The sequence below is a fragment of the Hypanus sabinus genome, chromosome 8 (genome assembly GCF_030144855.1).
Source record: "Hypanus sabinus isolate sHypSab1 chromosome 8, sHypSab1.hap1, whole genome shotgun sequence".
NCBI lineage: Eukaryota > Metazoa > Chordata > Chondrichthyes > Myliobatiformes > Dasyatidae > Hypanus > Hypanus sabinus.
The window spans coordinates 161,688,517-161,713,777 of NC_082713.1; the positions used below are offsets into that span (position 1 = coordinate 161,688,517).

Consider the following 25,261-nt stretch of genomic DNA (forward strand, 5'->3'; position numbering starts at 1 on the left):
ACCTCCTTCGGTAGAGGCGTGCTTTTATCCTGTCACTCATGTTGATACCCAGGAACATGAAACTGCTCACCCTTTCCACAGCTAATCCCTTAATGAGACTGGTGTGTATTCCATTGGTGTCCTCTTCCTGAAGTCCACAATTAATTCCTTGCTCTTACTGATGTTGAATGCAAGCTTATTGTTGTGACATCACTCAACCAGCATTCAATAATGAGTCCCGATGAAGGGTCCCGGCCCAAAACGTCGACTGTTTATTCATTTCCATAGATGCTGCCCGACCTGCTGAGGTCCTCCAACATTTTGTGTGTGTTATTCTGGTATTTAATTTGCTACCATTCACAACTGATGGAAAGATCAATCTTGAGGAGCAACTATTTGTCAAGTACATTGAAACAGTGCACATATCCTCATTGCCTGAATTAAAATTTGAAAGGATCTGCTAATCTTGGCAGATCTTGGCTAATGTTCTGAAGAATCCTGAATGTAGTACGTTGATTTAAATATTTACAAGTGGTCTTCTATACTTTTATTGCTTTAAAATGTACAAAACTATTTTAGAGACTAATAAGGAAATATTGAAAATACTCACCAAGTCAGGTAGCATCTGTGGAGAGAAAAGCAATGTTTTCAGGTTGAAGACCCATTATAAATTTTTGAAACTTCTCAAGAACTTGCCTTAAGAGATACTGAGCGATTGTTTCTCCAGGCTGGACCGTCTAAAGCTAGTAGTCATCACATTAAATGTTTAGGCAATTATGACGTGAAGCTATGGTAAACCTGCATTGAACCTTGGTTAGACCACACTTAGTATGTGGAGAGAATACATAAGGATGACACAATGGTATTTAAAAGTCAGCAAAAGATTAACAGATTAGTTCGTAAGAAAGCTAGGCAAAGAGGTCTCCCGACAGAGGTCTGTATACTTCTAAAAGGTTTTGAAAAAAAAGGTGTAGGGGCTAATGTTATCATTTGTGAGGAAGAGGCTTGTCACTAAGAAATTTCATACTGAAGTCAAAACAATCTTCACCAGGTGTGTGGTGAGAATGTGGGACTCACTATTGTAGAAGTGAATCATATGGATGTATTTAATAGAGAGCTGAATGAGAGAGAGGAGGAAATGAGGGATTACACATGGATTTAGAGGAGAAAAGATGGAGGAATGTGAAATGAAACAAAATCCTGATACTGTGACAGATATCTGCTCTAATGCTGTAAGAATGTGAAAATTGGACTGAATGCACACAGTATATGGAGTAAGGTAGATGATCTTGTAGTGCAGTTAGAGATAGGTATGGTGTTGTTGGCATCATTGAGTTGTTGCTGAAAGAAGGTCATAGTGGGGAGCTTAACATCTAAGAATGCACATTATATCAAAAAGGTGGGCAGGTAGGTAGAGGGGCGAGGTGGCTTTGTTGGGAAAAATGAAACCAAATCCTTAGGAAGAATGACATAAGATGTAGGGTCCTTGTGGGTAGAGTTAAGAAACTGCAAATGTCAAAAGACCCTGATGGGAATTATATATCAACCTCCAAAAATTAGCCAGATTGTGGGGTACAAGTAATAATGGGAGACCGAAATGGCATGTAAAAAGGGCAATGTTACAATAGTCATGGGGAATTTAAATATGCAGGTAGATTGGGAAAATCAGATTGGTGCTGGATTACAAGAGTGGGAATTTGTAGAAATCCTACAAAATGTCTTTGGTTGGAGCAAAATGGCTAGAGCAGCTTGTGGTCAAGCAATTCTAGATTGAGTGTTGTGTAATAAACTAGATTTCATTAGGGAGCTTAAGATAAAAAATCCCTTAGGAGTCAGTGATCATAATATGATAGAATTCACCCAGCAGCTTTTACCTAAAGTCAGATGTATCAATATTACAGTGGAGAAAAATGGAATTGCAGTGGCATGAGAGAGCAGTTGGCCAAAAATAATTTGAAGGGGCACTAACAGGGATGATGAAAGAAGAACACCAGCTGGAGTTTCTAGAGCAATTCAGAAGGTTCAGGATTAATTCAATCAGAAGGAAAAGTACAATAAAGAGAAGGTGTCACAACCATAACTGACATGGGAAGTCAAGACATCATAAAAGCAAAACATAGGGCATAAAATATTGGCAAAAATTAGTGGGAAGATAGAAAATTGGGAAGCTTTAAAAAAAAAACAACAGAAGACAACAAAAAAAGCCATAAGGAGAGAAAAGATGAAATCACGGTAAGTTAGCCCGTAATATAACAGAGGATATCAAATGTTTTCTTTCAGATATATAAAGAGAGGTGAGAGTAGATATTGGACCACTGGGAAATGACACTGGAGCGCTAGTAATGGGGACAAAGAAATAGCAGACGAACTCAATAAGTAGTTTTCTTCAGTCTTCACTGAGGAAGACACTAGCAGTATGGCAGAAGTTTGAGAATGTCAGAGGCAGATGTATGTGTAGTTTCTATTACTAAGGAGAAAACTCGTGGGAAGCTGAAAGGTCTGAAGATAAGTAGGTTACCTGGACCAGATGGATTACACTCCAGAGTTCTGAAAGCGGTAGATAAAAAATTTTGTGAGAATATTAGTAGTGATCTTTTAAGAATCACTAGATTCGGGAATGATTCCAGTGGACTGGAAATTGTAAATGTCAATGCACTCTTTAAGAAGAGGGGGAAGGCAGAAAATAGAATATTAAAGGACAATTGTAGTTGAGAAGATATTAAGGTCCATTATTAAGGATAAGGTTTTTGGGGTAATAGAAAGCACATGGTGAAACAGGCTAATATCAACATGGCTTCCTTCAGGGGAAATATTGCCTGACAAATCTGTTGGAATTTTTTGATGAAATATCAGCCTAGATAGACAAAGAATTGTGCTTACTTGGATTTTCAAAAGGCCTTTAACAAGGTGCCGCCTGTGAGTTTGCCCAATAATATAAGAGCCTATAGCATCACGTGAAAGGTACTAGCATGGATACAAGATTGGCTGAGTGGCAGGAAGAAAAGAGTGCCTTTTCTGGTTAGCTGCTAGTGACTAGTATAATCCACAAGGACAGCTTTGGGATCATTTCTGTTCACATTATAAGTTAGTCATTTGGGTGATGGGACTGTTGGATTTGTGAGTGTGATGCACCATCAATAACTCACTCTGAGACGTAAGGCGAGATATCGGCTTTTATTGACTGGAAGAAGGAACCAGGAGTGAGTGTCCATCATACTATGACCTGGAGACTGAGGCCGAGCGTCAGGCCTCAGATCGCCTTTATACAGGGGCCTGTGGGAGGAGCCACAGGAGCAGTCAGCAGGGGGCGTGTCCAAACAGGCACATAGTTCACCACAGGGTGATATGAAGATAGGTGCAGGGGCAGGTAGCATTGAGGAAATGGAGTATTAACAGGGAGGGTAACTTGCAGTTTGAGTCAGTGATAAGGAAGGCAAGTGCAATGTTAGCATTTATTTTGAGAGGACTAGAACAGGAGGTTAATGTGTTAGGAGAGTTTGATGGCTTTGGGCCTGTACTTGCTGAAGTGTAAAAGAAGGAGGGGGGAATCTCATTGAAACCTATCGAATATTGAAAGGCCAAGATAGAGTGAATGTGGAGCAGACATTTCATATAGTGGGGGATTTAGGACCAGAGGACAAAGTCTCAGAATAGAGGGATATCCACTTAGAACAGAGATGAGGAGGAATTTCTTTAGCCGAGGGTGGGGGCAGGGTGAATCTTTGGAATTTATTGCCACAGGCAGCTGTGGAGGACAAGTCACTGGGTGCATCTAAAGCTGAGTTTGATGGGCTTTTGATGAGAAAGTGTGTGAAAGGATATGGTGAGAAGAAGGAGTTGAGAGGGATAATAAATTGGCCATGATGCAATGGCAGAATGGACCTGATGATGTGATTAGCCTAATTCTGTTCCTAGATCTTATACTGTTCCTTCAGTGCCCCACAGTTTTCAGGCTGCGTAAAAATTTCCTGCTCAAGCCAATGGTTGGTTTGCACAACTCTAAAACAAATTAGAGGGAACGTTGTTTATAGTAATCCTATATATGACCTCAGGGAAAGTTGAGGGCTTCCACAATCATGCCCGGTGTCACAGAAGTACAGAGCTTCCTGATGATTATGTGGAGAAATATTAGCAGTTAAGTACGTAACTGTGGGTATTTCTCCGGAAAACCAGGATGAATAGATCTTTTGACACCATGGAAATCAAGGAGACAGGATAGAGAAATGAAGCTCGCGTCAAAACTCAGCCGTTCAAATTGAGTGGTGGAACATCCTTAAGGGACTGTGCATTGTACTTCAGCTCCCGCTTCTAATGCTATACAGAAATAGGCTGAAGAATATCTACATTTAATTACCCGTGAACAGCACTTGGAATAGACTGCACAGAGTAAAATCACACGCTAGAACAGTTATTGCAGTCATCCTTTCTAAAGTCATCACTTTAACTTCTGACATAAAATGTTTTTTGTAGACACCTCCATTTGTCATGTTTACAGAGAACAGCACACACAGGCACTTACCTCATTAGCCATGTGATTTCATTAATTTTCTAATTCTATGAAGTTGTTGAAAAACTAGATATATTAGCAGATCGACATGCAGCTTAGGGAACTGGATAAGGAAAAGTTTTGCTCTGTGTTGACTCTTAGTTCCCACTGAACAAACATAACTCATGACAAATTAGTTTAGTGTTATCAAGCTGCATCAGTACTTGTGCTGTACTGCGTGCTTCATTTCAAAGTCAAGTACGATATCTCCTACATCTCATCAAGCATCACTTTAATTTTGTTGCTATTTCGCTCCAAATGCTATTGGAAAATCATAGCTGATACTGAATGAGCACCAGAACTTACGGCAGTGTGTCATAAGTAATGATAAGTGGGACATTTGTTTAAACTCTTAGCCGAGTTTACATGGCTAGATCTGAGGCATGTACTCACTATGGGCAGTTAGTCCCTGTGCTGTCTAATAATTAAAGGTGCTGTGTTATTATGAGGGATGGGGGGGGCCGAAGGTCAAATCAGTTTCTCACAATTAATTACAACCTCTAGGAAATTACTATAGGGGCTGTGAGTAAACATAGCTTGTTGACCTGACATCATTGTGCAGTAGAGAGTTTGTCGCCAATGTTAAAGTGGGTCTATTCACAGCTTCACAAAAATAAATAAATCTCTCAGTGGGCTCGGGACCACCTCCTCATGTTTCCTGGTGTGGAGGAAGACTGGGGAGAAGTAATTATTTGTAGAAATGAAAGACTGATGAGCAATGATGGCAATGGGCCTTAAAAATGACAGTATTAGAAAATATACTGTAGGCGAAAACATACTGAGCCTTGTGAACATTTAGATAAGGCTTCAGTTAATACATTTAGTTTTGAAGCTTCATTCCCATGGCAGAATGTAAAGCTGACGGCCTTTGCAAAGTAAAACTGCAATTATTAGGTAATCATAGTATTGCAGCAAGTCAAGAAGGTAACTTCCCATTGCTATTCTGCTGCAGTCAGGGTTAGTTCTACTTGTGGCAAATGGGGTGGCACAGTAGCATAATGGTTGGCACAGCACTTTACAGTATAGGTGACCTGGGTTCAATTCCTGCTGCCGCCTGTCAGGAGCTTGTATGTTCTCCCCGTGACCGTGCGGGTTTTTCCCGGGTATTCCACAGTCTAAAAATGTACTGGTTGATAGGTTAATTGGGCATTGTAAATTGTCCTGTGATAATGCTAAGATTAAATCGGGGGTTGCTGGGCAGCATGGCTTGAAAGCTGGGAAGGATCCACTCCGCGCTATATCTCAATAAATAAATAAATACTCAGGGGAACTAGATCGAGCCAAAGAGATTGGAAGCTCTCTGAATTGGGAAGCTTGAAGCTTTTCAATTTTGGTACTCTTGGTGTAATATTAATTATTTACCTTTCTAATGTTCAATGTGTCCAGTGTCACAGCAGGCTCACATGAGTTTCTTTGATTAAGATCCATTCATAGACAAACCTGTGCCCTTTCAGCATTCATTTTGTATAAGTATGGCACATTTTAGCTAAGGGGATGGCGCAATTAAATTCCTTAGAAATACCTGTTATGTTATTTAAAGTGTAAAGTTCAAAAGGTCAATTTAATATCAGAGACAGTATACTACCTGAAATTCTTACCCTTTGCAGGCATCCACAGAACACGAAAAACCCAAAGAATGAATAACAGAAACGTCAGAGCCCAAAGCCTTCCCTCTCCCTCCCACACACAAGCAGTAGCAGGAGCATCGGCCCTCCCCCTCCCCAAAGTTGCAAGGAAATCTGTTATCAAAGTACATATATGTCACCATAACAACACACACAAAATGCTGGTGGAACACAGCAGGCCAGGCAGCATCTATAGGGAGACACGCTCCACTACTCCCCCCACTACTGTCAAATCTCTTACTATCTTTCCTTTCGGTTAGTCCTGACGAGGGTCTCGGCCTGAAATGTTGACAGCGCTTCTCCATATAGATGCTGCCTAGCCTGCTGTGTTCCACCAGCATTTTGTGCGTGTTGTTGTTTGAATTTCCAGCATCTGCAGATTTCCTTGTGTTTGCTCTTTATGTCACCATATGCTGCCCTGAGATATATTTGCTTCCAAGCATTTACAATAGAACAAAGAAATACAATAGAATTGATGAAAAACTACACACAAACAGCCAATCTGCAAAAGGTAACCTGTGCAAATACAAAAAAAAATTATTATGAATTGTTATTGGGATGGCGCAGTGGAGATCTGTCTCTACTAAAGGAGGTGTAAGGCACTCCTTCCATCCGCTAGCCTGCAGGTCACCCTTGATTGAGGTGCGGCATCTGCTTAGCCCTGAACAGGGTCATGTGAAGCCACAGGAGCAGTGGGTGCAAACCACAAGTCCCGGTTATGCGACCACAGACACCAGGCAGACAGTCTCTGAAGATTATTGATAATGGCTGGGGTCACCCATTTTGTAAAGACACTGCCTAGAAGAAGGAAATGTCAAAACACTTCTGGAGAAAAAAATGCTCGAGAGCAATCATGGTCATGGAAAGAAGGTAACAATGCCAGTGATGATGAAATAAGTAATAATGAGAACGTGAGTTGTAGAGTCCTTAAAAGTGAGTCCATAGGTTGTGGATTCAGTTTGATGTTAATGGAATGAAGTTGTCCACACTGGTTCAGAAGCCTGATGGATTAAGGGTAATAAATATTCCTCAATCTGGTGGCATGGGACCATAACATATAGGAGCAGAATTAGGCCATTTGGCCCATTGAATCAGCTCAGCTTGGGACCTAAGGCTCCTGAACCTCCTTTTCAATAGCAGCAGCAAAAAAAGAGCATGTCCTGAATGGTGGGGGTCGTTCATGATGGATGGATGCTGCTTTCTTTGAGCAACTCCAGCAGAAGGTCATTTATAACCCATATTTAATCAGGTGAAGTCATTAGGAGATGCAAGAGAAGTGCTGGTTTCTACACCCTTATAGACATGGCTACTGTTAGCATGGCCAACATTTATTGCCTACAGAAATGTAGTGCTGAACCACCTGTTTGAGTCATTACAGTTCTGCTGGTGAAGCTATTTACATGGGGCTGTTGGGTAGGCAGTTGTGGCAATTAGACCCAGCAGCACTGAAGACCACTGATATATTTCCAGGCCAAGTCTTGGACAGATGAGAATCTGAAGGTGAGGACAATCGGACATATGTGAAGCCTTTGTCTTGGGTTTCAGAATTGCTGTCAGAATAGCACAGATATATAATTTATATATTTCCTGATCAAATTCAAGTTAGAGCTTAATTATCATTCGACCATGCATGAATAGAGCCAAACGAAGCAATGTTCCTTCAGGGCCAAGGTGCAAAACATATTACCAACAGCACATAGCACAAAAGAGAAAAAGCATATACAGATACAATTTCAGAAGAAGTTTACAGTGACAAAGAAACAAATATAATATAGCCCATATCCCTGAGTGGCATGGCTGTACAATGGATGGTAAGTTGTCTGAGTCCAGCTTGTTCTTCTGTGGAGCAAACACTGGAGAGCAGCACCGAGTGAACACTAGAGAGCAGTACCAATGGGAGGGGCCAGCTTCCAACCCAGTGTGATTCCAGTGTGCCCTACAGAGATTTTCTGATTCTGCTTCAGCATCTCCACCCTTGGGTGGTTGCAAAAGGCACCTAATGGTGCATCCTGTAATGGTTGTGCACTGGAATTGGAGGAAATGGATATTTAATGTGGTGGATGGGATGTCAATCCACTAGACTGTGTTAGAAAACAATAAGACATAGGATTATAATTTGTCCATTTGGCCCATCGAGTCTGCTCTACCATTCCATCATGGCCGATTTATTATCCCTCTCAACCCCATTCACCTGCCTTCTCCACATAACCTTTGACACCCTGACTAATCAAGAACCAATGAACCGCTGCTTTAAATATACCCAATGACTTGGTCACCATAGCCAAGTTCTACAGATTCACCACCCTCTGGCGAAAGCAATTCTTCCTTATCACTGTTCCTTAAGTGATCCTAGACTTCACTATAGCAAATATCCTCTCAACATTCACTTCATCTAGGCCTTTCAATATTCAATAGGTTTCTATGAGTACAGACACAAAGCCATCAAATGCTGCTCATACATTAACCCCTTCATTCTCGGGATCATTCTCGTGAGCCTCCTCTGGACCCTCTCCAATGCCAGCACATCCTTTCTTAGATAAGGGGCCCAAAACTGCTCACACTACTCCGTGTGGTCTTACCATTGCCTCACAATGCCTCAGCATTACATCCTTGCTTTTGTAATCTAGTCCTCTCGACATGGTTTTGAACCCCAGGGGTATTGTTGGGAAAAGTACTTAAACAGGCAACTGGAGAACCCACACAGAAAATGCTGGAGAAATTCAGCATCTATGGAAATGAATAAACTGTTGACGTTTCAGGACTGAAGTAGAAGGGGGAGGATGCCAGAATAAAAAGGTGGGGAAAAGAGTAGCTAGAAAGTGATAATGAAGCCAGGTGTGTGGGAAAGGTCAAGGGCTGGAGAAGAAGGAATCTGATAGGGGAGGAGAATGGACCATAGGAGAAAGGGAAGGAGGAGGGGAGCCAGGGGGAAGTGATAGGCAGGTGAGAAGAGGTAAAGGTCTAGAGAGGGGGATAGAAGAAGAGGGGAGGGGAAGGGAAAAAATATCAGAAGGAGAAATCAATTTTCATGCCATCAATTTGGAGGCTACCCAGACAGAATATAAGTTGATGCTCCTCGACCCTCAGGGTGACCTCATCTTAGCACAAGAAGAATTGGAGAGTACATATCACTCTGCTGACTAGTCCATAAAACAGGGCGAGTTATAGGTTTATTAAGTAATTATATTATTTTGCTGGAAGGTGCATAATATGGAGTTACTGGGATTGTCATCAGTGATATTTGTAAACAAAATTGAAATAAGTTTGGTGGAGATTTTGGGTAAAACACGGATGCCCTTTAGGATATCTTTACCTGATTTCTTCCTTCTTTTGCCATGGGTGAAAATTGCAGGTTATGAGTTACACCTTTGAAATTCAATTTCTGTTGTTAATGGCTGTTGCACATGAGATAACACGGGTAAAATATGCAGTGGACGATCAAAGAACCTGGTCCAATTTCCCAGTCAGCAGGATTTCATCAGGGATATTGCATGTGTGGGATTTATGCCTTTTCTTTAAGGAAACAGGTGCAAATGGATACCAATTCTAGGCACAGTGTTTTCTTTTAGTGTCATCCATCAGCCTTCATGTTTACTTTCTATTGCCACTTTGAAGTTTATGAAATTTAGTTTCATAAAATGACATGATGAAATTTGATCCCTCAGCTTTGAGTCATGCACTTTCCTCTGGCCCTGTAATAAGTTAGTCCTAAATATACATTGATATTCTTCACATGACTTGACATTCAATCTAATTCCATTCTCTTTCATAATTTTGTTTTTCAAGGAAATGTTCAATTTTCACTTAAAATAACTTATCAGCCCTCCTACAATAATGTTCTTTAACGGGAAATTTCATATTGTAGAATTCCCACTGTGTAAATTTACTTTATAGTTAGCTGAAACTTAGTCTTGATTCTACAAATGTACTGTGCATGTGAACCACTTACCGATCGTAACCTTTCTTCATGGTAAAAGGCATCTATTAAATCACCCTCAAACAGCTCTGCTCTGCCTTCTAACTTGAAACTTATTTTGTTGAAGATGAAGAAAGAAAAACTCTACAGTAGCCAGAAACTTAGTTTATGTTGACTTTCATAACTGTAGCTTTTTATCTTGATAAATTTGTAGTGAATTTATGTTCCTTCTTTCATATTGCCATAATATTCTAATAGCAAATGATAAAAGTTTAATGTGGGGATGCAGTCAGAGTATTACATATAAGGTCTTGTTAAACTTATTACTAGTCCCTTACGTGTTTTGTATGAAGGCATAAAAATAACCACATGATTTGTCTTTGGTTAAAGGTTTAACCATGTAAGTTACTGCTTTTATGCACATTGGCATAACCAGGCTCCCTTGATAATTAACTCTGCATAGATATACATTCCAAGTAGAGTATTTTCATTTTTCAGACTTCCAATTACATTAGCTTTATGTCTTCTGCATTGAGTTGCCATTGTGCTTGCTTCTCTGTGTACTCCTTTATTCTTCTTCAAACTTTTCAATATTTGTCATAGCCTCAACCTCTTTCTGAAGTTCAAAGCAATTTATTATCAAAGTAAATATGTCACCATTACAATGCAAGATTTATTTTCTTGCATGCATACTGAATAAATTCATAATAGAATAATAACCATCAATAGAATCATTGAAAGATTGCACTACTTGGGTTTTAACACAACTTTTAATTTCAATTTAATTTTCTCATATTTTGATTGTGGATGTATCATGAACATAGCAACCTTTTCATATTTACCACAAGGCATTTTCATTACAAGAAACTTTATATGAGCACTAACCTTTTTTTTGGTTCTCTTTTCAGCTCTCTGATAGCTAGTAAGATAGTGGGAAATCAGAGAGTCAGGTTCAATTGTTGAAAGGTTTTAATGTTTTGACTTTAGTGATGATGACGACATCGACTCAGGCCTGAGAAGCTAGTGTCGGGCATTTTCATGTCGTGGAATGAAAGACTGTGTGGCGCACCACTCCTCACACAGACATTTCGCAGTATTTTTTATTTTACAAGGTCGAGTTGCGAGCTCAACACTCAACCCGGCACAGATGGAAAGCAAACTCGGGAACGGCCCGACTGGATTCGAACCCAGGAACCTCCATTCCGGCACTGATGTGACTTTAAGATCACTGAAATTTACTTATTTCATTGGACGACTTTGTTTAAAGTGTTGCTTCCACAGAAATATTTTGTTTATGATAGACTGCTTGAAGCAGAACACAAATATAATTTCAGACTACTTTTAAACATGTCTGTATTTGGAGAAAGAAGAAATTTACTTTTATTGAATATACCACATCTAATCCCATAATGATGTTGATGCTTTGCATCAATTCATCTCAGCTAAAAATATTTTGTTGATGATTTCCATTTGCATTCAGTGTCTAAGGCTTCTTACTTGTGTCCAACAATAATCTGTCAGCATTAATGGATTCCAGTTTCCCTAATACCATTTCTCAATAACCACAATGTCGTGGTGAAACCTTTCAACGTGCTCGTCACTGAGAGTGCTAAGATTTGCAGGGAGATGTCTAAATGGGAATGCAGAAAATTAATCTTTAGTGACGTCTTGCACTTCCCGGTTTTGTATGCTTGAAGCATGTTGTCAACCAGCTGCACATAGTTTGGTGCTCTGTAGTTGCCAAGGAACTTTTCAACAACATCCTTGAATGCGATTTTCTCCGGTCCCACTAGAAGTTCTTTGAATTACCTGTCATTGATGACCTGTTTGATTTGTGGACTAGCAAAACAGCCTTCCTTATTCTTGGCATCAATTATTCTGACTTGAATTTTGAATTGAAATAAAAAATATTAGTGATTTGAAAAAAAACCTGGTGCATGCTAGGGAAATTTTATGGTGAATTTCATGATCCACGTCCATAAGATAAACCCAAAACTATTCAAGGAGGAAAATCTTTGTTGACCAACGTTTTCAGTTCAGCTTTAACACCTGGGTGGTAAATTGAAGGATTACCCTTAGGGCATTGGTCATAGATCTCACTTATTGTAATCACATAATTGTAAATATTTTAGTTGTGAATTCTTCTATAAATGATCAGTCATCAACTGCTGTTTTTCAGCAGCCAACAAAAAGTCTTGAGAACAGGGATCTAGACTATGACAAACCTCATGTGGGTACATTAAACATAGAAATATATATTTTGTTTTATTGGTCCTAATAATAGAAATTTATTGACAACAAGCATTCTGAACAAGAATGGTATGACTCACATGGGACTCTGTTGGAGCAAGATTAACTGGTTGGTATTGAAGGATTCTTAGCCTGTAGTGGATCAGTGCCACTGTTCATCAATGTTCAGTTTTCCATAAAACAGCAGCAAAAATGTTCAGAACTTTTGATAAAAGATTGTGAACAACGACGAGCGTTATAAGGGAAAACAGTTTTCAGAATTTTTTTATAATAGAAGCATCACCTTCATGATACCTAAATTGCTTTACTTGGAAATGTTTAAAAACACGCTATAGAGCTGGAAATATATTCCAGTCTATTCCATTAAGCTTGGGAAACAACAAGTCTGAAAATGCTGGGGGATCTCAGCAAGTCAGGCAGCATCTAAGGAAAACAGTAAACACTCAAAGTTTTAAGGCGAGACCCTTATTCAGGACTCAGAAGGAAAGGGGAAGATGCTGAATAAAATCTTGGGGGAGGGGAATGAGGCTAGCTGGAGTGTGATAGGTGGCTGGGAAATGTCAAGGGCTGTTAGGAGTGGAAAGTGAACAAAAGGAGAAAGAGAAGGAAGAGGGGACCCAGGAGGAAGTGATACAGGTGAGAAGAGGTGAAAGGTCAGAGTGGGGAATAGAGGAAGGTGGGGTGGGGGCTGGGGGTTAAATTTGTTCACCGGAATAAATTTAACCGGAAGGAGAAATTGATATTCATGCCTTCAGGTTGGAGGGTACCCAGACAGAACATAGAGTGTTGCTCCTCCACTCTGAGGGCGAAACAGCAATTCTGCTTCTTCTCTTCAGTTGGCTTTGCCAGACATTGAATAAAGTTATCAAAAAGAACCTTCTGCAGTCATTTGTGCTATCCAGTTTTTAAGCAAACTCTCAATATGATCCACTAACAGACCGTGTCCTCGGGTCAGTGCAAACTCTTTTCTTTAAGGCACTGTCCAGTGTAAACTTCATCGGCCAGTATGCCGAGTCAATCTGTTGGCCAGGATGAGAATGAGCATTCCATAATTGGCCTCAATTCAGGGAGCAGAAAATAAGCCAGGGATCTCCTGCCTGATTTAGCTCAATTATTCCTTGTTGTAAAGGGTTCACATGTGGGCTTTGCCTAAGATGGAAAGCTTGTCTCCCTACCATCAGGCAGGAGACTCTGTTGCGTTATAACAAGAATGGTCAGGATGGGAAACGGTTTCTTCCCTCAGGCCACTAGGCTTCTGAACTCCCTGCTGCATCGTATTCGAAGTGTCACCAGTTAATCTGTTCTGTACCTTACAAAATTTAATTTATGCACTTTGTTTATTTTTGCGTAATTCATCTGTAGATTTTATCCTTACTTTCATAAGTTGTGTGTTATGTGTACTACTGTGCTTTGCACCCTGGTCCAGAGAAACGTTTCATTTGATAGTACAGATGTACAGTATATAGATAAATGACAGTAAACTTGATTTAATTTGGAGTGATGCTCAATTTTGTTGTGTAGCACAGTAATAGATCCCATCTCATTTCACTTGAGAAGAATGTAGCACTTAAATCAGATACCTGAAGGTTGGTGATATGCCTGGAATCAACTTCTTTAGGTGAAGAAGCAAGGAAAGTGTGTCTAAAATTATATTTATTAGAGGGAATAATGTACTTAACATAAATCATTTGCAAATGGTTTGTGTTGTTTGGGTATTACCACTTAATGCTGGAATTAACACAATTGTTTTGACTGTACTCATTATGAATAATTTTGGAAAATGTCCAGTGAAATGCAGGTAAAATGACTGTGCGACCTCTCTGCTGAACATCTGGCAATTTTGTCAGCTTTCTATCTGAAATGTAAACCATTTAGATGACACACGTCTGAAGTCAGATTTCATTTCATTGGGAAACTTTTTTTTTCTTGTTCCGCAGACAAGCTGGCCTGAACAAAGCAGCTGAGAAACATTACGGATTGGCAGCAGGACTGCGACCCAATGTAAGTGAACACAGCCATAACAGAACAGCAGCCATGCATGATTAACGCAGACCTCCGTATACTACATCAGTAAAGAAAAGTGGCCCAGTAAATTCACTCACGAATATGCTTAAGCTCAAACCAGCAGCTGTGCCAGAAAAGAACCATTGTCACATTTTATGACTGGGGGTTCTCATTATGTTGGCTGTGAAAGAGCACTGTGCACATTTATTTATATATTTATTGGGATACAGCATGGAATAGACCCTTCTGTCCCTTCGAGCCACGCTGCCCGGCAATCCCCTGGTTTAGTCCTGGCATAATCATGGGCCAATTTACAATGACCACTTAAACTACCAACTGGACTGTGGGAGGAAATCACAGCACCAGGAGGGGACCCACGCAGTCATGGGGAGAATGTACAAGCTCCTTACAGAGAGCATTGGGAATTGAACACGGGTCGCCTATAGTGTAAAGCATTGTTCTGACTACTATGCTACCATGCTGCCCATGTATGCTACACATCTTACATGTCCTTATTGCTACTGTACATCTGGTGAGGTTTTGTTGTCTGTAGAGTATGAACTTCCCTAAATCTTTTTGGTCGTTTTCTGATATCCTGTATCGGTCCATTATACAAGTTAAAAGATGATCTGAATACCCTAAATTCATGGGTAACGCTGCCACTTAAGTTGTATGTGCACCTAAGCTTGTTTCCCCACTGTTTTAGTCTAGAATATGATATCAGGGGTTCATGACAGTCATGCTACGTGGCAGATAACAGAAGATTTTAAAGCATATGATGAATAATCAAATCTGTCTTCGCACCATCTACCACAAGTGGGACGACCCGGTGGCCAAACATTTTAATTCCCATTCCCATTCCCATTCCGACATGCCAATCCATCCCTCAGGGTGGAAGAGCCACACCTTATATTCCATCTGGGCAGCTTCCAACCTGATGGCATATGTATCGATTTCTCCTTCTGGTGAACAAATTCTGCACCCCTACCCCACTTCCTCTATTCCCCACTCTGACCTTTCACTTTTTCTCACCTGCCTATTACTTCCCCCTGGGTCTCCTCCTCCTTCCGTTTCTCCTATTGTCCTCCCTCCTCTCTTATCAGATTGTTCCTTCTCCAGCCCGTGACCTCTACCACCCACCTGGCTTCACCTATCACCTTCCAGCTAGCCTCATATCCCTCCCCCCCTTCCCCCACCTTCCTCATCCATTCTTTTCCATAGATGCTGCCTCCAGCAGTTTGTGTGTGTTTTTTCGTTGTTCCTTTTTGTCCCTCTTCACAACTTTCAAAGGTACATTTAATGTCAGAGGAAAGTATACAATATACAACCTGAAATGCTTTTTCTTCACAAACATCCACGAAAACAGAGGAGTGCCCCCAAGGAATGAATGACAGTTAAATGTTAGAACCTTAAAGTCCCCCCCCCAAACTCCCCTCCCACTTGCGTGGAAGCGGCAGCAAGCAACAATCCCCCCTTCCCCACCAGCAACAAAAAGCAGCAGAACTTGCTACCGAGCAAAGCAATAGCAAAGACACAGACTTAGAGTTACCCCAAAGACTACTTGTTCACCCGGTATTTGACTTACCACAGGCCCTCTCTCTCCCTAATAGGGGAGAAGGAGGTGTCTCCGTTTCATAGCGAGAGGGGAGACATAACCAACAACTCACTGGTTTACGATGTTATAAGTCCGTCCGAGCTCTGTGTCCAAAGATCTCAGGTCTCTGGGCACACGGCCATTGATCTTCCGACTCCCACGACACACCGACCTCCTGCCGGGACACCGACCTTCGATCCGCCCGTCTCCAGAGCCACGGGGTCTCGGTCCTCCGAAGGCGAGCTGAGCTCTTAGGCCCAGCCCTTGGCGTGCCGAATGATGGCCGGTCGTGAAACCCCGAGAGCGGCTCCCATTCCCGCAAACAACCATAGTCAGTGTGTCGCGCCAGCTCAGGGTCGTCAGAAGAACCATGAAAGGGGGAAAATAGAAATATTAAAGATGGAAATAGAGCTGTTTCCAAAGATGCAAGCAAAGGGCCTCTAATCCTTCTAAGCTCCTCCTCCTTTCTGTAGCATTTGTCTGTTTTTTATGAGGCCGAGTTGCTAGCAAAAGGCTGGCTGGAACTGAATGCAGGACCATTGGCCCCAGAGTCCAGTGCTGATGCCACTACACCACCAGTTGCATGTGCTATTTGGTTGATGAATAATTTACTTAGTTACTAACACTATAACGTTAACTATATTAACATTATAGTTATTAGAGAACTATATTCTCCCGAGGGGTAATCTGTAGGTGGGTCCTCAGGTGGCTGTAGAGGCCGATCTGGGATCCACATACCCTGGTGCGGTGTGGGCAAGAGTAAGTGGTGGCCGAGGTTAGTGGTCGGGTCTTTTGGTTGTTCAGTCTCTCCTCTTGCAGATGCTGTTCTCCGCAGCACAACGGAGATCGTCCTCATGTAGCGCAGCTTCCTCTTGTACAGGTTTCCTCCAAGTCTATCTATAGAGTGGAATGCCTTCCCAGTAGATGTGATGGTGAATTTTGTCAGGCTGATTTTAATTTTATCTTTGAAGCGTTTCCTTTGCCCGCGAGCGGCTCACTGACCTTCCTTCAACCGGGAGCCAAAGATCTCATAAATTAGACATCCAGATGACACGACTTATCCATCAGAGTTGGTACTCCTTTATTAACACTAATATACTTCTAATCTACTCTGCTGCTAAAATTCAATTCTGTTGACATCAGTGGAACTAGATTTCAAAAGTAAAGCACAATCCACAGTCGCAGCTCAGTTTTATGTTCGGCACTATTGACCACAACTATTTTGTAATTTTTGCAGGGGGTTAATTTATGGAGTTCAAAGTGATACACTGGCTATGCCAATGGATAAATGAACAGTTGTTGGAACACTTGTGGTGAAAAGAAATAGGATTGTAGACTGCAATTTAATACATTTTCAAGAAACCATAGAATTCACTGTGTTAATTTGTGGCTTTATAAAAACCATACACTTAATGGCAAATTGCTATCAACAGATATACATTCATATGTATTTTTAACAACAGTTAGAACTCATAATTTTGTGAGGAACAAGTTCTTTTTAGACGTCAAGAATTAGAGAGTTAAATTGATGGAGTTTGATTTTGCAATCTGTTGGCTGAGAACTGAATTTGGGGCAGGGAATGGGGGAGGGCATAAGGGATGCTATCAAGGGATCATTCTTTTCAATTGCATGTTTCATGAAATAAGCCCCATTTTTGCATCGTCCCGATAATTACTGTCAGACTAACTTTGCTTCCATCATGTGAAATCTAAAGTCCTTACTATGGCTAGAAATATGTGCATGATTTTATTTTGATAGCATCACTTGAATGCATTGCATAACTTCAACTGCTAGCTCAGGATTGAGGCTTCAAAGTAAAATCCAGAGGATTTAGCTTGTGTTGACACTGCAGGTTAAAACAAGGTTCTGTTCCTGAGAACTGTTCACAACCCATCTTCTTCACAAGTCAGAAATGATCTAAAACTGTGTATGGGAGAGGACAACAGAAACTGCCTGTGTAGCGGGCCCAGGAAACATGTCTGACAGTCAGTCTCACGATTCAGAGAGAACAGTTGAGTCTGCTAAATTCAGCTTACCAGCCTCCAACTGTTGCATCTCAGAGTCAGAATCTGGTTTATTATCACCAGCATGTGTCATGAAATTTGTTAACTCAGGGGTGTTTGGTGGGCTGTGGAGCAATGGCATATGGAAATGCCCTGTTCCCAACCACCAGAAGACGCTTTCTGCCCTGGAACAACCAGAAAGTACATCATTATCCATCCTGCCTGTCTCTGAAATGCTAGATCATATGAATGGAGTGTCCGTAAGTCTAGCATTTGTAACCTGTGGAAGGCCCATGGATTATGGAGAAGTTAGAGTGCTGTTATGAGTTGGATGATCAGCCATGATCATACTGAATAGAGGTGCAAGCTCAAAGGGCCAAATGGCCTACTCCTGCACCTGTTTTCTATGTTATCTTTGGAAACATAGAAAAGATAAGGCCATAAGACATAGATAAATAACTAGGTCACGGCCCATTGGTCATTGCTCATACATTTTCTCATCTTAACCCCAATCTCTTGCTTTCTTTCTACAACTTTTAACAGCTTTACTAATCAAGACCTTCTCAACCTCCACTTTAAATATTCCCACTGACTTGCCTTCCACAGCATCTGTGGCAAAGAAATCCATTGATACACCACCATCTGGCTCAAAAGATTTCTCCTCATCTCTGTTCTAAAGGGATGCCTTTTTGTTCTGAGGCCGTGCCCTCAGGTCCTAGATACAATAATTACTGGAAATATCCCCTCCAAGTCTATTTTATCAATATTCGGTAGGTTTCAATTAGATCCCCCTCATTCCTCTAAACACCAATGAGTACAGACACAGAGCTATTGAATGCTTCTCATACATTCTCGTAAACATCCTTTGGATATCTCCAATGTCAGTACATCCTTCCTTAAATATGAGGCCCAAAAGTGTTAGAAACATAGAAAACCTACAGCACAATACAGGCCCTTTGGCCCACAAAGCTGTGCCAAACATGTCCTTACCTTAGAAATGACCTAGGGTTACCCATAGCCCTCTATTTTTCTAAGCTCCATGTACCTATCAAGGAACCTCTTAAAAGACCCTATTGTCCATCACCGGCAGCCCATTCCACACACTCACCACTCTCTGCATATTAAACTTAATCCTGACATCTCCTCTGTACCTCCTTTCGAGAACCTTAAAACTGTGCCCTCTCGTGCTGGCCATTTCAGCCCTAGGAAAAAGCCTCTGACTATCCACACGATCAATGCCTCTCATCATCTTACATTCCTCTATCGTGTCACCTCTCATCCTCTGTCACTCCAAGGAGTAAAGGCAAAGTTCACCCAACCTTATTCTCATAAGGCATGCTCCCTAATCCAGGCAACATCCTTGTAAATCTCCTCTGCACCCTTTCTATGGTTTCCACATCCTTCCTGTAGTGAGGCGACCAGAACTGAGCACAGTACTCCAAGTGGGGTCTGACCAGGGTCCAAAACAGCTGCAACATTACCTCTCGGCTCCTAAACTTAATCCGATGATTGATGAAGGCCAATACACTGTATGCCTTCTTAACCACAGAGTCAACCTGCGCAGCTGCTTTGAGTGTCCTATGGACTCGGACCCCAATATCCCTCTGATCCTCCATATTGCCAAGAGTCTTACCATTAATACTATATTCTGCCATCATATTTGACCTACCAAAATGAACCACTTCACACTTATCTGGGTTGAACTCCATCTGCCACCTCTCAGCCCAGTTTTGCATCCTATTAATGTCCCGCTGTAACCACTGACAGCCCTCCACACTATTCACAACACCTCCAACCTTTGTGTCATCAGCAATTTACTAACCCATCCTTCTACTTCCTCAACCAGGTCATTTATAAAAATCATGAAGTGTAGGGGTCCCAGAACAGATCTTTGAGCCACTCTACTGGTGACCAATTTCCATGCAGAATATGACCCATCTACAACCAGTCTTTGCCTTCTGTGGGCAAGCCAGTTCTGGATCCACAAAGCAATGTCCCCTTGGATCCCATGCCTCCTTACTTTCTAAGTAAGCCTTGCATGTGGTACCTTATCAAATGCCTTGCTGAAATCTGTATACACTACATCTACGGCTCTTCCTTCATCAATGTGTTTAGTCACATCCTCAAAAATTTCTATCAGGCTTGTAAGGCACGACTTGCCTTTGACAAAGCCATGCTGACTATTCCTAATAACCTAATCATATTATGCCTCTCCAAATGTTCATAAATCCTGCCTCTCAGGATCTTCTCCATCAACTTACCAACCACTGAAGTAAGACACACTGGTCTATAATTCCCTGGGCTATCTCTACTACCTTTTCTTGAATAAGGGAACAACATCCACAACCCTCCAATTTGCTGGAACCTTTCCTGTCCCCATTGATGATGCAAAAATCTTCGTCAGAAGCTCAGCAATCTCCCCCCTCACCTCCCACAATACCCTGGGGTTTATCTCTTCCGATCCCGGTGACTTATCCAACTTGATGTTTTCCAAAAGCTCCAGCACATCCTCTTTCTTAATATCTACATGCTCAAGCTTTTCCAAGTCAAGCTTTTCCACTCCAAGTCATCCCTACAATCTCCAAGATCCTTTTCCATATGAATACTGAAGCAAGTTATTCATTATATACCTCTGCTATCTCCTCCAATTCCATACATGCTTTTTCACTGTCACACTTGATTGGCCTATTCTCTCATGTCTTATCCTCTTGCTCTTCACATACTTGTAGAATGCCTTGGGATTTTTCTGAATCCTGTCAGCCAAGACCTTCTCATGACCCCTTCTGGCTCTCCCAATTTAATTCTTAAGCTCCTTCCTGCTAGCCTTATAATTTTCTAGATCTCTATCATTACTTAATTTTTTGAATCTTTTGTAAGCTTTTCTTTTCTTCATGACTAGATTTACAAGAGCCTTTGTGCACCACGATTCCTGTACCCTACCATCCTTTCCCTGTCTCATTGGAAAGTACCTATGCAGAACTCTACGCAAACATTCCCTGAACATCTGCCACATTTCTTGCATATATTTCCCTGGGAACATCTGTTTCCAATTTATGCTTGATAGCCTGATAGCCTCATATTTCCCTTAACTCCAATTAAATGCTTTCCTAACTTGTCTGTTCCTATCCATCTCCAACGCTATGGTAAAAGAGATAAAATTGTGATCACCATCTCCAAAATGCTCTCCCACTAAGAGATCTGACATCTGACCAGGTTCTTTTCTCAATACCACATCAAGTACATATTGTGTCAAGAAACCTTCCTGAAGACACCTAACAAGCTCCACTCCATCTAAACCCCTTGCTCTAGGGAGATGGCAATCAATATTTGGGAAATTAAAATCTCCCACCACGACAACCCTGAAGGGTGTAATAACCCTGGATTATTATACCCTTCCAGAAACTGTCTCCCTATCTGCTCCTCGATGTCCCTGTTATAATTGGGTGGTCTATAAAAAACACCCAGTAGAGGTATTGAACCCTTTCTGTTCCTAACTTCCACCCACAGAGACTCAGTAGACAGTCGCTCCATGACTTTCTCCTTTTCTGCAGCCCTGACACTATCTCTGATCAACAGTGCCATGCCCCTGCCTCTTTTGCCTCTCTGCTTGTCCCTTCTGAAACATCTAAAACCTGGCACCAGAAATAACCACTCCTGCCCCAGAGCCATCCCACGTCTCTGTAAAGGCCTCAACATCTTAGCTCCAAGTTTTGATGCGTGCTCTAAAGAGTACACTTAGAGTAATAACGATACTCTAAATGTACTCTGACCAATGTCTTATAACACCTCTCCATTACATTCTTGTTTTTATATTCTAGTCCTCTTGAAATGAATGCTAATCTTTCATTTGACTTCCTTACTACCAACTTGACCTTTAGGGAATCCTGCACAAGGATTCCAAAGTACATAACCTTACATTTTCCTGCATGATGATGAAGCTTCAAAACACTATTTTACAGCATTTAATGAGTATAAGCCTTACTAAACTCAGCTTCATTTGCCCCATCACTGAACTGTTTCCTGAATCTATAGACTCATTTTGAAGGACTCTTCATCTCTTGCTTGCTTGCTTTTTGTTTGTTTGTCTGACTGTCTATTTATTTATTTATCTATCTATTCTTTCTCTTTCTTTCTGTCTTTCTATTTACATGTGTTGTTGTCTTTTGCATATTGATTGTTTGTCTGTCCTATTGGTTGCAGTCTTTCATTGATTCTATTACGATTCTTGTGATTGCCCACAAGGAAATGAAGCTGGGTGTAGTTATCACTGTGATACGCAATCCAATTGGGGCACGAATACTCCTTCAAATAGTTGGCGCAGAAGCCACAATTGCTCCGAACAGCAAGTCATTTACAAGGCACTGTGCCTCACAAATAGCAAAATTGGAAGTCTATTTGGCCATGAAGACATTTTGCTTTGAAGAATAAAAGAATGTGATTCAGTATGAGATGTAATATTGCAATTCCAGTTTAGCTGTTTTGTGTAACTGTCTCTTTGCTAAGATTTCCCTTGCCCTGCCTTTTGCAGGCATGATTTTGAACAGCTGGATTTGAGGAGCTGTATCTGCTAATTTATGATAATGAAAAAGAACAGTTTGAAGTTTGTATCTGAAAAGCATTAAACAAAATGTTGGCGTTTTGTTACATCGTACTTCATGCCCACGTAGAATTCCGCCTTTTTGAAGGATAATTCTGCCTTTAACGCCTTAACCCAGAAAGTATACGTGCTGTGAATGGAAAACCAATGCACTGGTACTTCACATCCAAAGTATTATGACAGACTTTCTCTTTGCACGTCAGAATCATCTGGGAAGTAACATTTTTTTTCACTGTAAAATGTTTCTATCCAATGTCATTCTGTACAAACAATCACAGGATACTCCGTCTAGAGTTACACCTCCAGGCAAAGCAGAAAAAATTTAATAAAATGGACTGCATAGTTTATAAATCTTTGTGGTCACCAGAGTTTTTCAGACTGGAATCAGTTCATTACTTTTCAAATTTGTTAAATATTGTGTTATTTGTATTAACAGAGATGCCAAGCATGGAACATTTTTGCTTAGCAGGCTGACCATCTGTAACCTGTTGATCTTTGTTGGCTCCCTTTATTTCTTATAGTATTCAGTATTGTCAGATGAAGGTTGTTAAATATAATTCAGAAAGATTCAAAATGCTAATGAAAAAACACTTCTGATGGAATATGATTGACTTGACCACCCAGAAATGAGCTTGTCCAGACCTATGTTGCATTTGATTGTCAATGGGACTTTCTCCATTTCCAACAAGTATAGTTTATCATTTGTCTAATCATTTGTTTACTGAATAGCACAAGCTCAACAAAAATTAAAATTTTACCTCATTTGCATTAGTTCTGTCGTATTCTGGTTTTCATCTGTAATCAGTTCTGATCTTTGAACAAAGCCTTGCAAAGAGTCGGATTTTTTTTCTTTCACATGCCCAGCCCTGGCTTTATATTGAGATTATTCCTGAGATTCTGCAACTGGCAGTTGTTTGAATCTAGCACAATTTTTTTTTAAAAAGGGAGCATGAGATTTGAAAATTGCCTGGAGTGTGAGAGAACAGCCACCAGTGTTTTACTTGTCCGTGCTGTCGGTACATCAAGTTACACAGCAAAGAAACAGGCCCTGGCCACACCAAGACTGTGCTAACTGTCAGGCATCCTTTTGCCTGAATCCTACACCAATACTATCTTGTTTTCCCTGATTTCAATCATGTCTACCCCCAGATTCTGTCACATATACACCTGATGTGCTCACAGTTCACAGTGGGCAATACCAATTGTCTCATGCAGGAGGAAACTGGAGCATCCCTTGAAATCACAAAACCCAGAAAACTCAAAATGGACAGCAGCTGTGTGAAGGATTGAACCCAGGTTACTGCCACAGTGAGGTAGTGGCTCTATCATCTGCACATAAATGCAAGTACAAAGAAAGCATGACAGTGCCTCTACTTCCTTAGGAGTTTGTGGAGATCAGAATCAGGTTTAATATCACTAGCATATGTCTCCTATAGGTGTGTCGTGGAGAGTATATTGAATGGCTGCGCCACAGCCTGGTATGGAAACACCAATGTCTTTGAACGGACAATTCTACAAAAAGTACTGAATGTGGCTCTAAAGCCCAAACCGTCATGGGTAAAGCTTTCCCTATTAAGGACCCCCACAAACCCAGACATGCTCTCTTCTTACTGCTGCCATTAGGAAGATGGTAAAGGAGCCACCAGGTTCAGGAACAGTTACGATCCATCAGCCAAAGTTACAAAGTCTTGAACCAAAAGGGATGACTTCACTTAACTTTACTTGACCCATCATTGAAATGTTCCCACAACGGACTCACTTTCAAGAACTCTTCATCTAATATTCTCAATATTTGTTGTTTGCTTATCTATTATCTCTTTCTTTTCGTATTTGCACAATTTGTTGTTTTTTGCACACTGGTTGAACACCCAAGTTGGTGCAGTCTTTCATTGATTTGGTTATGGTTGTTATTCTATGGATTTATTGAGAATGCCCACAAGAAACTGAATCTCAGGGCTGAAGATACTTTGAACTTGGAACTTTTCTTCATGATGATTAATTTATCTTGAGGTTTTGTGAACTGTCTTAGTATGGGTTAATACTGGATTTGTCTGTCTGTTTTTTTTTAGCAAACTGAGATATAAACCACCTCATCTAATGCAGGAAATGGTGCCAATCCTTTAGTCATTTGACCAGGAGAGCTGTAGGTGGTGTCATTTTCACAGAAGTCTAGTAATGGAGGATTATTGAATTCCAGCATTAATGACCTTCTATATTGATGAGGTGAAAAAGTCTATCATCTGCATTCAATATAAAACAATTGATTTGGGAAACTTTACCATCATGCATTTATTTTCCATTATGCTGGTCGTTAATCATGCGGGTCACAAAGCATACCAGCATAAAGAAGGTGATGCATATCCTGAAGTAAATAAAATGTTCAGGGTCCTTTTATAAAGACAAAGAATGCCCAAATCAAATTGCAAATAAAGCTCTGTGTATTGTGTAGTGGATCAACAGTGTGTTCTCTTCAGTACTTGGACGATTACATGCTGCTTTTGATAACTTGTCTTAGTCAATGAAACTTCGTGGCAATGGGGAGGATGAAAATGCAAGGAATGTTTTTGGGTGAAAGGTTGTATGGATGTGCTGTCCCAGGAAACAAAGTCTTTGTGAAACTGAAGCTTAGTTCTTTAAAACCAAGGTCAATGCTTCGGCTTTGAATTTTGATGTGAATCTATCTATCTTAGTAAAGCTGCAGGGCAATTAGCTGCACAAAATTCTTTCTAATCTATCTGACAGTGGT

At 40.8% G+C, this 25,261-nt stretch overlaps 1 protein-coding gene across 1 annotated transcript in view; it reads left to right on the top strand.

The window, feature by feature from the left end:
* The window catches only part of tmtc2a (transmembrane O-mannosyltransferase targeting cadherins 2a), a 209,712-nt gene that overhangs the window by 176,328 nt on the left and 8,123 nt on the right, over positions 1–25,261 (top strand). The window contains exon 11 of the mRNA XM_059978410.1: positions 14,254–14,317. Within this exon, the coding sequence (XP_059834393.1) occupies positions 14,254–14,317 (64 nt within the window). The remainder of the gene's footprint in view (positions 1–14,253; positions 14,318–25,261) is intronic.